At 41.4% G+C, this 13,825-nt stretch overlaps 1 protein-coding gene across 5 annotated transcripts in view; it reads right to left on the bottom strand.

Moving 5' to 3' along the window:
• Positions 1-13,825, bottom strand: part of LOC133657445 (serine/threonine-protein kinase 32C-like) — a 215,084-nt gene that overhangs the window by 39,307 nt on the left and 161,952 nt on the right. For all 5 annotated transcript variants that reach the window (XR_009827265.1, XM_062058788.1, XM_062058789.1 and 2 more), the window contains 4 exons: positions 7,236-7,273; positions 6,764-6,853; positions 6,210-6,313; positions 6,001-6,117 (listed from right to left, as the gene is read on the bottom strand). Coding sequence is in view for 4 of the 5 variants with exons in the window: in XM_062058788.1 (XP_061914772.1) it covers positions 6,001-6,117; positions 6,210-6,313; positions 6,764-6,853; positions 7,236-7,273 (349 nt within the window). In the remaining variant the exon portion in view is untranslated. The remainder of the gene's footprint in view (positions 1-6,000; positions 6,118-6,209; positions 6,314-6,763; positions 6,854-7,235; positions 7,274-13,825) is intronic.

The raw sequence follows: 13,825 nt of genomic DNA, 5'->3' as shown, positions 1-13,825 counted from the left end.
CCTGGGCATGACGTTAAAGTGCATCCGGCAGTGGAGGCTCCTCTATGGGGTCTTGGGGCACTAGGAGGTTAACCCCTTTACTACTGTTACCCCAGGTGGCCCTTGGCAAAGGCCTAGTACCTGACTGCCCCCTAGCCAGGGATACAGTGAAGACCTCAACTGCGGAGCAGGCGGAAGACGATAGATGTAAGAACTACCACCACGGCTGCGATGGCGGGAGAAGGCTGCAGCAGAAAAGGGTCCCCAGCCGTCTTGGACTCCATGCCACTGGACCCTGACCCGATTTCTGTCAAGGATCGTGTGGTGACTGTCTGTGCACCAGTCTCCCCACGTAAAACAAAGTCACGCACAGGCATCCTCCATAAAGGGATACACCCCTACCAGGAGGATCGCCATACTCGTTCGAGTGACCGCCGATGATACATGACTCTCATTTGACATTGTCATTACTGCCACAAGTGGTGGAAAAGTGCATTACAGCTGAGAACCGCTGCGGCCCATACAAACCACAGTTGAAAAACAGATATTTTTTGGCTGCCCTCTAGAGGGCGCTCGCGGCCCAACAAAAGCCCTGTAGTTAAGAAACACTGTTGTACATGAAAAAAATACACTAATATTGGCTTATTTTCTTTGTCTAAAACCTCTAATGTTCTTCAGAAAGGACACACAACAGGTTCCCAATGAATTGGCTCTGGCTTGGAGACAATAGGTATAAAGTGACCAATAAGAACAGAGGGGTGTTGCTGGGCCATGTATTCAACTTCCGCCTCCAAGTGCCAAAAGTGGCGCATAGAGAAACACATTGCGAGCAAAAATAGAGTCCACATATTTTGGCACAGTGTTAATGCCATATGATTACTTTATTGACAAATTTTGGCCAAAATGTCGACTCTGCTGTCGTATAATGCCATGGTTATCGTACGAAAAAACATTGCGTCTAACAAACTACAATAGTGCATTTTCTGGCATATCATTCCGAGGAATTGAGGGCCCATACAAAAATATCAGACGTGTTGGGCACTCTGTGCTTTTTTTTATGTGTACAGCTGCAAAATAGTTACCAAAATGGGGCCAAAGTCTGACAGAAGAAAAGGAATACAAATTTAGAAAAGGAAACAGGATCCTCTACAGAATATTCATTCATAAAAAGTAGTGACAATTTACCTTAAATGCTCATTATGTAGAAAGGAATGAAATACAACAACATCCACATTCAATTATGTGAATTATGTTGTAAGAATTAGGACATTTAGCCAAGAGAGGTGTGTCTTCAGTTTGTATAAAGAACGTTACAGCTGAATCCCTCAACATACTACATAAGTGGACTTTCACAAAGCCACAAATAAAGTTATTAATGGGTGTTTTTGTATCCCCCCAGCACCTCCCCGGATTGTAAATAATCAAATGTAAATACTTGTTCTTATGCTTTCTGAGCTCACTATGTTCACCGCTCGCTGTACATATCCTTCGAAGTGAGACCTACACTGTTACAATGTCCTTTTTTCAGATGATATAATTGTTGATGGCTAAAATATGCTGATAGCAACCCAACCTAACCCCCCCGCCCCAAACCCCTCCGCATCCCAACCCCCGGATTGTAAATAATGTAAATAATTCAATGTATATACTCTGATGATTAACTTGTGTGATGACTGTATTATGCTGATAGTATATATTTGTACCATGAATTGATTAACGTGGACCCCGACTTAAACAAGTTGAAAAACTTATTCGGGTGTTACCATTTAGTGGTCAATTGTACGGAATATGTACTGTACTGTGCAATCTACTAATAAAAGTTTCAATCAATCAATCAATGCACAAACCAGGAAGGGGCAGTGTTAATCTAATTAGCCATTTGATTTTAACTCGCATTAGAATTAAAAGGTGTGGTGGCTGACCGTCTTCAGGACAGCAAATAAAAGCCGATATCGGTCACAATTTTTCATTGTGAGGGAAACATTGGAAATATTAATGGTGTGTGGCTGTGGCTGTCACAGTAACACTCCTTTTGTATTTCAGTACAGCACAGTTTCCTCTCGCAGCACCAGATAAGTCTGTCTCGCTGAAGTCCAGACCTGGTAATCAATCAGCAGCAGAGTGGAGGAGACCACAACACTCCATCCAGAACCTTCACACGGACACAGTGTCCACGCATACCATGCCAAAATGATACCTTTCTATCCTAAATCCTTGTCTTGCAATGAGGGGATTCTATCAAAGTATAAATGAAATACATCAACACTTGTGTAAACGATACTCGTTATTGAGTAAGCACTCAACGTAATAAATTCCATTTGAGGAAACTGGCAGATTTTCATGTGTAAGCATAATTGGAGCTTCATTAAGAAATTAAGTGGCTGCTTTTAATGAAAATAATCAGCAATACACACAAAAATACAGTCCACAGTTTCATTGCCTCCATCTCAAGGATTCTATCCTGCTGTGTCGCTTCTCCTTTGCCCTGAGTGTTTCTACTCATCATTCCTTCAGCTGTAGCCTGCCCCCCATTTCTCCACCTCCCACCTGACCTGCACCCCTATTTCCTGTGGCTGCCATTGTTTCACCCCTATATGACCTCTGATATAACTTTTCATCCATGCTGTCCTCCTGCTCTGCTCTTCCTTTTTAATCCAATTTATGAAAAGATCACTGTGGATTAATTAGTATAAATCACAATTAATATTATTTCATTATTCATTGTATTTATAAAGTGGTGACTTTTATATTACCGTATTTTTCGGACTATATAGAATCCTTTCATTTTCAAAAAAATCGACAGTGCGCCATTCTGGTTGTGCTTACTGACCTAAAAGCAATTTTATTTGGTACATGGTGTAATGATTAGTGTGACCAGTATATGGCAGTCACACATAAGAGAGTGTTGACTGCAGGTTGACTGACGCTAGCAAGTACAGGTAAGCAAGTAACACCAAAACTTTGATGTTTGAGAATACAGAACATTACACACAGAGATCAAAAATCTGTCAACATGTTTTAGTTCGACTTTGGTAAGCTACGGCGCCGCACCGCTTGATAGATTGACGGAGCATTATGGCTACTGTAGTCAGATGTACTGTGCTTCAACAAACGGGTATTTTTATGGTGTGTGTGTATAAGGGTATTGGGAGACACATTATCTGGCGTTTTGTTTCGACCTATTAAGGAAAACCAAATTTTCAGAATTATTGCTACCTGCTGATGTGTACTTGGGATCTAAGTAAGTTGCAGGTGTCAGCACTTTGATAAACAAGGTGAGAAACACTACTGAATTTAAGAAAAACTTTAAAGCAAAGTACGAAAGTGGTGTCAGTGTGGTTCTTTCTTCCCTTGTCTCTTTCAGTTAATCACTGTCTTTGCCAATAAGAATCTACAATAAAGGTAAAAACTCAGTCTATGTTTTATCTTTTGGAACGGATTACTAACCGAGGAACCATTGTATAAGAGGGCACAAGATCTTGCCTGACCTGGTGATATTCAGCATTTGACTATTACTAAAAGAGGACTTGACTTTTTTTTCATTTAAAAATTTGAGAGACAAGAACACGTTTTTCTTTTTTAATGCATTCTAACTCGTAAATAAACTTCAGCAAAAGTTAGCTAACAATGGAGTAGGCCTGGGCGATGTATCAATTTTAACGATATATTAACATTTCTTGTTGCTGACAATTTAAAATTAGTTTTTTTTCCTTTTGGTCCAGCATACTTTTTGCCCCTGAGAAGCTTTCATAGCTTGCGCCGTCCCATTATTTCCTTAGCGGCACATATAGCAAAACATGGCTAATGCAAACGCTAAACAGAGTGAGACGTTTTGTTTCAAAGCAAATAAAAGTGTTGTCAGTACTTTGGTTTTGAGGCAACATGCGTGGAACAAATGACTGCACGGTGCAAAGTTTGTTTCAAAAAGGCATCCTCACAACAAACTTGTTCCAGCATCTGAAACCAAAGCCTGCAGTCGAGTGCGGGAAATACAACTCTTTACGAGGCAAACAAGACGCAAAAACAAAAGAACTACGGGCTAAAAATCACCTTACTATGGTGGAATAATTTACACCAGGTATGTATGATGATGCCATGTATGATGAGACCCAAGCACAATACGTAGAGCGATCACTAAAGCAGTCGCTCTGCACACCGCCAAGATGTGTCAATGAAAAAGGCTGTGATTACTTTATCTACTTACTGAAACCAACTATAGTCCTCTCAATGTTTTACTTCATTACTTATTTGGATACAATGTATAGTATTACATTTTTATTTACAGAAGTATGTTATTCAGACAGAACTTTGCACTTTATTGATCTCAATGTTGGAGATTGTTTATTTGCATGCAACGTGCAATGCTACAATTTTGTTAACAGGATGATTCTATTCAAGGGAAGGCATGGAACAAGGGAAGCTCTTAATTAAATTCTTTGAAAATGATTCCAAAAAAGTGTAATTGATATCTGGTCTAAAAAGAACAACACTATACAAATCTGAATTTTTCTAGGAGTAAGATGCAGTGCATGCAAAGTAATTTCCAACTACTTGTTTTCGATCCAATAAAAGAAAAACGTGTTTTGATATCATGTCATTTGTATTCAATGGTTTCCATATTGCCCAGGCCTACAGAGAGGTAATGGTATTCGCTGTATTTCGCCCATAAAGCACGACATCCAAAAACCTCCATCAACATTTTATATACATGCTGTAAGTGTATATGTAATGTAGTAACAGGCACATTCATAATATCATGTAATATTTTGATCAAATGTATTTTGATAATTTTAAGCATACATCAGCGCGTTAATTTCACAGACGCATCACAACTTTCGCTATTTCCCTAACAACAACAACCAATCATGGTGGACTTCATGAGAGCCAACAACCACTACTTTGGGACAAATGATGATCCAGAACCTTCTACTGTTGAGTTTATATTGTCAAAAAAATGTAGAAGCTGAGCGATAAGCAGATCCAGCAAGTCGCACTATTGCTAAGATCTGCACAAGAAATATAAACAACGAACATAATAAAACAATCTCTTACTGTACAATGTCTGCTCTCACTCGGATGCCAATTGACGGGATGCTCTTATCCTCCCATTTACATGTAGAATTAATCATAATCCTCACACAGAAAAACAGAACCAAAAAAAACGGGCATCTTGTTCGTGTCTTTCTCGCGATCTTCAGGTTTAAGTTGAATGCCAAAGTTGACCAACTCCTCAGTTTATGGCTACAATCTTCTACTCTAAGATATATAAAAGTGGGAGGCATGATTAAAATCTAGGATTAACCAGCTCAGTATGTCAATAGCTGCATAAGTTACTTTTCTGTGAACACGGCGCTGCTAAATATAGATCTTCAGTGTTAGAGCTTATAATAACAATATCGCTAATACTTGGTTAATATTCAGGTCACAAGATGTAAACGGAATATTGTTGGCGGTTTTTGGATGATTTTTTTTAAAGGGCTTTATGGATGCAATATATAACTCCCATTAGCTGGATTGTTACCCACCTCGTACTTGATGTATATTACGACTTAGAAGGCATAAAAAAGAAAATCATAAGTGTTTTTGTCTTATATAGGAAGTGGTGGTTGGCAAAATTCCAAAAAAAGAGCAGTTGCCCTTTTACTGACATCATTTCTGTTGTAAAGTTACATTTTGGAAATTTATGTTGGTGAAGTTATTACCAACATAAATTCCTGAAACCCTCCTCGTAACTGTAACACAACAATAGCAACTGAAACTAAAACATCAATAATAACATGAATATACTTTGTAGAGTGTGTGCAGTGAAAGTGGTGTAGGGTGGAGTGAATCGAGTAATGAAGAAAAGGGAGCTCAGTTTCATTAACTTTAGAAACTTCGTTTCCTGAAGCAGCGGATAAGGTTTGTGAGTTTTCTAAAGTAAAACCCTATCCACTGCTTTAGGATTTTAACAAGGGAAACTCACATTTGGAAGTAAACACCACTGCGAGATTCACAAAGTCCAGTTTGTTTCCATCTTACCTTCCTCAAAAGAGAAACCAGATCTTTGGGCCAGGCTGGAGTGTACTGGACACTAACTGTGCTGAAAAGCTGAATTAAAGACTCCAGTGAGTTACTGGCATGGATGTCATATGGCCTCTAGAGTGATGAAATTCAGAGAGAGAGAAAAAAATAGTATCTAAAAGAAGCATCGATGAGGTCGAGTACAGTTTTTACACTTAAGGACTTACCCATCCCCTCAGAACTTCGAAGACCGTCACTCCTAGTGACCACCAGTCAACTTCAACGGCGTAGCCCATCCCTCCATTCATGAAGGACTGAAAGATCTCTGGAGCTGAGAGGGAACACGAAGAGAGTACAGACAGCTCAGCTTTTCACAAATTATCTGAAAGGGTGATGAAATAGGCAGACATCTGAGTTGGCAGCATCAGTTGCACAATGTAAGCATCTGAATACAACATTGTTGTCAGCGTGTCAGTTTGTTACTCCAACTTATTTCCAGTTCTGTAATAAGAGTGTAAGGCTCATTCTGGGGAGACTTCCTCAAAAATCAGCATTTTGACTTGGATTTTCTTCAATTCATACTGAATATTATGTTTGCAGTCAGAGGTTACTGTTAGACAGAGGCCTGCCCTAGTGAGGTGTCTGATTGGGTTTAGTTTGGTTTTGGTCAAATTCTTCCCTATGTTTTTTTACCTTTTGTACACTGGGGCACTGTGTCATGCTAAAACAGAAAATTCCATTCTCAAAATTGTTCCCATAAAGTTGGAAGGACATCATTTACCCATGTATGGCTTGGTTCCAGCTAAGGCTGTTGCTCGCTCGCCATCCTTAATTATTGTTGCTATGTTGAAGTCTGTCAGGTGAGCGTGACCTGAGGGAAGGCAACAGTCCACATATTCATTTTGAGACAATGTTAAGAAAAGAAAACCAAACCAACACATAGCATGTAGTCATTATGTGTACACTATTTGTTCATGACTACTCTGTTAGTCGGAACCCGTGTGTGTTGTGAAAGAGACAACTGGTGATCAGTGCAATATTTCAGACAGAAAGGCAGACTTATGACGACCGGTACTCTCATTTTTGATTTCATTGGTTTAAGAATGAAAATATATATTTCTAACAAACTGGGAATACAGTAAGTAGCCTAATAAAGCAATTCAGGAAGATGGCAGTGTGGCAGTGAGTTTTATTGTTTCAGGCGCTAATGAATCATAAGAGCAATCAGGCCAAATTGTGTTATAAATCCTTACCTTGCTCATCCAAGAGAATGTTGTCGGGCTTGACATCTCTACAACGAAGGACAATTACATCAGTGACAATCAAAAGAGTAAACAAGGTTAATATATAGTTAGAAAACTAAAGTTTGTGTCACACTATAAACACTGCAATTAATCTAGGGAAGACTGAGATGTGTGAAATTGTTAAGGTTTAAAGTAATTGTTTTTAAAAGTTTTCCCCTATTTACACAGGTTCAAAATCATACATACTGGCTCAACTATACAGTTCTACCTCGATTTATGACTGTCCCAACTTACAATTTTTTTTCGACGCAAGCCGTCATTCAGCTATTTTTTTTGCTTCAAGTTGCTAACTAGCTTCCGATACCTCCCCACTGCGACATGGCGTAGCGAACGTCAAAATGAATCCTGAAAGATTTGCCAAACATCCAGTGTTTTGCTAGCAAGGAGCGCCCTAAGTGGCTGATCCGTTGGCGGTCCCGTGGGATTGTGCCGAAAATGTAATTTCAGTTCTTTAAGAATGGACAAATTGCTCTGCTCTGCTCATTAGCTAACAACTAGCAAGACATAACTTAGTTTTTTTCAACCATGGAAACAAAGAAGTGAGTGTGAAAGACGGTGCTGAGAAGAAGAAGCAGATTATATTCATGGTATTTAAGAAATAAATCACAAAAAAACATGGTGTGCATGTAGCTGACTTTACAATCTGCCCCATACTGATGCAGAAGTAGAAACAAATCTATATTTATGCGAATCAGGGCCGTTAAAATATTTTTTAAAGGGTTAAAACATGTTTTAAAGGTGGACATTTACCCATGAAAATATGGGGAAGCTGCTGGTTGTGTGTTTGATGGAGAAGCAGCTCGAAATCTGCTCTCCAAAGTAAATGCAATACATTATTATTACTTCATGAAACTACTGTAGTTGTTTGCAGTGCATGCAAGTGTACTGTTTGTAATACAATATTTGTCATCTATAAGTTGTGTTTTCTTATTTAAAAGCATGTAACATGTTAAAATGGTGGTGTTATTCGGGTGCCCAGAACCAATACTTTGAAATCTTTAAATTTTTGGTTTAAAAAAAATAAACCAGTGGTGTTTAAAGTGTGGTCAAACAACAGAAGAATGTCCCTTATCACTCACTGCATGAAAGTGAAGTTAATTATATTTATATAGCGCTTTTTCTCGAGTGACTCAAAGCACTTTTCATAGTGAAACCCATTATCTACATCTTTAAGCTACATTTAAACCAGTGTGGGTGGCACTGGGAGCAGGTGGGAAAAGTGTCTTGCCCAAGGAGACAATAGCTGTGACTAGGATGGCGGAAGCAGGAATCGAACCTGGAACCCTCAACTTGCTGGCACGGCCGCTCTACCAACCGAGCTACGCCGTTCCAAGTGATAAAGGTTGGGTTCTACGCTTCTTAAAGTTTTATGCACACTGTGGTAGACTTGAGTTTGAGTTTGAGTTTATTTGATCTAACTTAGAGTTAGACTTCCTTTATTGTCATTCAAATTTGAACTTTACAGTACAGATTCAACAAAATGTTGTTGCATTAGCTCATGGTAGTGCAGGATAAAAGAGCAATAAGGTGCAGATATAAATAGATTACTGTACAGATAAATATATTGCACTTTTGCATATGCATCCACATTTACAAATGTATGTTATATTGTCTTTATATTCCAGCGAGTTAATCCATTTTTGGGGGGAATTGAGGGGATTATTATGATGCGTTCAAGAGTCTGATGGCCTGAGGGAAGAAGCTGTAAGGCACACTTTCAGGGTCCATGGTGGTGGATCTCTGCTCTCCCTCGCACAGCACATACCTTTGTGACCGCCCGTATTTGATTACCGAATAAATGCATGACACAAGATACACTTCTCTTTTACTTTTAATATATACTTCTACTCTCTAAATATAGCAACAAAGTTGCTAAAGTAAAGCAGAGCTCATTTCTTCTAGGTTTTATTCTCCAGCAAAGCAGGTGCGCCTGAGGTGTGCTGTGAAGCGGAGTTGCGCCACACTTACAGTTATGCTACCTTGCCACATTTCAATTATGATTGGTTTATGAGCGAGGGTGAACCGGAAGCACCAAATTGGCATTAGTGAGAGGCTTACACGAGTAAATAAATATATGGAAAACATTGGCTCATTTTTTATTTTTTTTTATGACAGAAGGGACGGCCGAAGTTAGTAGAGTGGCTGTGCCAGCAATCGGAGTGTTGCTGGTTACTGGGGTTCAATTCCCACCTTCTACCTTCCTAGTCACGTCCGTTGTGTCCTTGGGCAAGACACTTCACCCTTTGCCTCTGATGGCTGCTGGTTAGCGCCTTGCATGGCAGCTCCCTCCATCAGTGTGTGAATGTGTGTGTGAATGGGTAAATGTGGAAATACTGTCAAAGCGCTTTGAGTACCTTGAAGGTAGAAAAGCACTATACAGGTATAACCCATTTATTTATTTATTTATAAGATCTTCTTTGGCGCTTTTGCTCAATTTTGCACACGTGCGGAGAATTGAGGCGGCTCGCAATGAAAAAAGTGTCGTACATTATTTGGTACTGACATTACTGAAAAAAAAATCATGTATCAATGTATTTTTGGTGCTTTGGTACGGCGGTATTGATACTATCGACAACCCTGGATGGTTATATTGTAAACTTGTTAAATCGTTGAAATAAGTCATTAAAGCCCAAAATGTGTGTTCTTTGTTGTGTGTGTGAAAACCTGTAGGACGTGTTTCAAGACCTATGCACAGATGTGAACTAAATGTTGCTGTGACATGTACTTTGGCCATGAAAAACGTGATGGAAGAAGGTTCTCTTTCTTCTCTTTCTTTAACGATTGTCACACACACACTAGGTGTGGCGAAATTATTCTCTGCATTTGACCCATCCCCTTGATCATCCCCTGGGAGGTAAGGGGAGCAGTGGGCAGCAGCCGTGGCCGTGCCCGGGAATCATTTTTGGTGATTTAACCCCCAATTCCAACCCTTTATGCTGAGTGCCAAGCAGGGAGGTAATGGGTCTTCGGCCGGGGTTTGAACTCACAACCTTCCGATCTCAGGGCGGACACTCTAACCACTAGGCCACTGAGTAGGTTACATTCCCCTCAACTGAAACAATCCCAGAATGCACCAGACAGTCCCCACGAGCCATACTCCATCCTCCTATTTTAACATTTCCGAGCTCACACAAACGCCTAAGCCATCCAAAAGTGATTAACAAAGCGTGCAGGGCTTAATTAATTATAACACGTAGCACGCTGGTAAGCAGAGCACATGCATTTGAAGACTTTTACTCCTCATGTTTGCAAGGTATGCAGGGCTAAGATGATGCTAATGTTGTCTGCCAACAGAAAAAAAGGTAAAGAGGTTGCAGCAAACACAACAGTATAGTAACTGCACTTCTGAGGAACCACTAATCTAATATCTGCTTTTGTTTATTTATATAATTCCTGTGATGTTTAATGTCGTCTGTAGCAAGAGATTAAAAAAAAAAACACAACAAGAAAAAGTAGAAAAACATTGGGTGAAACAAGATGTTGACACATTTGAATCACGACGTCTCCCAAAAACTGACAAGAAGACTCGCCCTTTTTCTTCCTTCACTAATAGAACACATTTACCACCTTGGGCATAGTGGCAGCAGCTGACTGTTGCTAGGAGACCGGAGACCTTCTTCCGTCAGTGAGTGTAACAAAATCCTTGTATGGTATTCTCCCTGTCAAAAACTTGCAGGGCGGAACAAAATTGTGGCACGAAGGGTGGCCATGGTTTGGATTATGGCTCTAAGAGCAGACAGAAGTGTGACAAAAACAGAAAAGAGGATTCCCAACGAAGGTCTGGGAAAAAGTGCCAACATTTGAGTGCTTTTAATTTCTTTGTTAGTGTGCAGTTTTTGCCAGCTACATCTATTGTAAGAGCCGCCTGTCTGGTGTGGAATGAAGGAGCACGGCAGTGTATCATACACTACTGACATTGAAGGTGCTTAAAGTGTGCATCGAGGTAAAAGTGTGGTAAACACTTCCCTTCCAGTACACATGTGCATCCACACACATTAGGCGTAATGTAGCGATACACTCTTATTTGAAGGGAGAGTGTTTTGAACAAGGTTCACTGTGGTTTCTAAATCTGTGGTCTGCAGGTACCCAGCTCTTTCACTGGCTGACAATTAATGGTGAGCTCAGCACGTTTGAACAAAGGCTGCAGGCTGCATTCCCACCATGGATAAGGACGACAAACGGTTAACAGTCAGTAGAACACTTGAGATCTATCCGTTGGAGTTTACAGAAACACAAATAAAATATAAGCATTATAAAAGCATGACACCATTGCAATGCAGGTAATCTGTGCACAACATGTCTTCAGTGTTAAGGTAGAGGCCAGGAGGTTTGCATCCAAGATTTGACAGTACAGTAGATGGCACATGTTCATCAACCTTTCAATGTGGTGAAGTCATCCTGTACCCTTAGCAGAGAAACAACCCCAAAGCAGAATGTTTCCACCTCCATGTTTGACGGTAGTGATGGTAATGTTGGGCTCACGTCAATGTGCAGTCAAAATGTAATTTGTGATGAAATACTCTTAATAAAAAAAAAGGCTATTTAAATGTTAAAAATATATTTAGTAGTAATAATTTATTTTGAACATGATAAAGTTATAACCGAATTGTTTGTCGGAAGAAGCGTAGCTTATTTATTCCTACTCCTTTTTCATAGTGTAACGACCTGTTGGTGTTGATGTCGTGTTCCTGAGTGGGTGATATTTAGAGTTCCCAAGGTCGTGAACGTACCACGCCTGTAGGGTGATTGTCGAAGAAGGAGGACGCGTTGGTGTTGCGGAAATGAGGGCCGAGGATAGACATGCATGTGGGAGGAAAGAGATACGTGTTGGAATAGAGCTGTGTTAGCATACGTTGCTCAATAAAAGTAAAAATGAGTGTCAGACTTTGTCTGCACTTCTTCTGGACACTACAATTGGTGTCAGAGGTAAAAGTTTGCGCATACTAGTACTTCTTGTGCGCTCAGCCTGCTACGCCATCAGGAGGTACGTGTCACAATGGCGACTTTGTCAAGATTAAACGGGAGAGGAAGGACATTGAGTGGGGACTTGCGGTGGCAGCAACGGCTGCAGAAGTTTGTGTGAATCCCTGCCGAGAGGAGCTCGCCACAAAGAAAGAGAGGGAGGAAGGAGAGAGACAGCGTTCACAGCTGCAGCGCACACTGCTTGACATGGGGGAATTATGCCCTCAGTGAAGAGTCCCAGGTTTGACGGCAAGGTGAACTGGGAGGCCTTTCCTGCCCGTCTTGAACTGTTGGTACAGGCTGGAACATGGTCTCCAAAAGAAATGTCCCTCCAGCTTGCAATGTGCCTCTCTGCTGGGCTGTTACTGAGCCCAGCAGAGAGAAGTGAATATTGACCTCTTGTTGGGGCTCTGAAGAAGAGATTTGGACTGTGGTCAGCAGATAGCTTACTGCGCTCAGAGCTACGCAGTCGTCTGCGGCGATGAGGAGAATCACTAAGGGACCAGGCTAACGACATCAATGGACTGGTCCACCTCTATTCTCGTGCTATTCTCACATGCTTCAGCCATCCAGTGGTAGCTAGCCTGTGATCACTTCCTCCAGGCCCTGCTACCAGCTGACTTGCGTGTTCAGACACTCCTGGCCCACCCCACATCCCTCAAGGCAGTCCTTGAGGTGGCTATAGAGAGAGAGAGATGCTGTGCACCAGTGCTCAGAGGGTCGTGCTTGGTGATACACCTTTGGTGAAAGAACAAATGTGGCCGGACCTGGTGCCGGGTGCCCCAGCGTGGATGGAGTTGCTGACCCAATTGGTTCGGGCAGCCACCCTACGTGACGATCGATGCTCAAGACATACGTTGCACGGCATTAGTGGACACAGGGTCCTCTGCAAAAATAAAAAAGCCAGAGGTGGTGCCGAGGGGTTGCCGTTTTGCCCACCTTAGTAAAGCTTCAGAGAGTCACCGGAGAGAAGACTCCAATGAAGTTGTGGTGACTCTGGGGGTGGGGAACACATCTGTTCAGCACTCGGTGTGGGTTGCTAATCTGGAAGTATGCATTCTTGGGGTGAATCTGCTTGGAGCATTGGACTGTGTCATCGACGCCAAGAGGGGTACCGTCACCTTCCCAAATGGGCATGTTATTCAGATGTGCAGGCAAGCCCCTTCATTCAAGCTGTTCTGTTAGCCACAGCGTCACATTAGCGGTCAAAAAGACAGTTAACCCCTTTGTCTATCCTGCTACTTCTCCACAGATGGCTATGCTGCAACCCCCGTTATGGCTGCTGTACCACCCGGCAATGGGGAAGAATGCCGATTGTGAGAGAGGTCTGGCAGAAAAACTGCAATTGATTGACCCAGAGTAAACAAGAACAGCTGTGGCAACTCTTGCTAGATTATAAGCACTGTTTTTCGCTCTCTGAAGATGATGTCGGCCAGATGTTGACACAGGGGATGCCCACCCAATCAGGATGAGACCGAGACGGCTTCCACTGGCCCCTCAAGCTGCTGCTAATAAGGCCCTACAAGAGATGCAACGTGCTGAACTTATTGAGCCCTCTGCGAGTCCCTGAGCATCGC

Source organism: Entelurus aequoreus, linkage group LG09 (assembly GCF_033978785.1).
Source record: "Entelurus aequoreus isolate RoL-2023_Sb linkage group LG09, RoL_Eaeq_v1.1, whole genome shotgun sequence".
NCBI classification, from domain to species: Eukaryota; Metazoa; Chordata; class Actinopteri; order Syngnathiformes; family Syngnathidae; genus Entelurus; species Entelurus aequoreus.
This window is presented reverse-complemented; position numbering and strand designations above follow the sequence as displayed.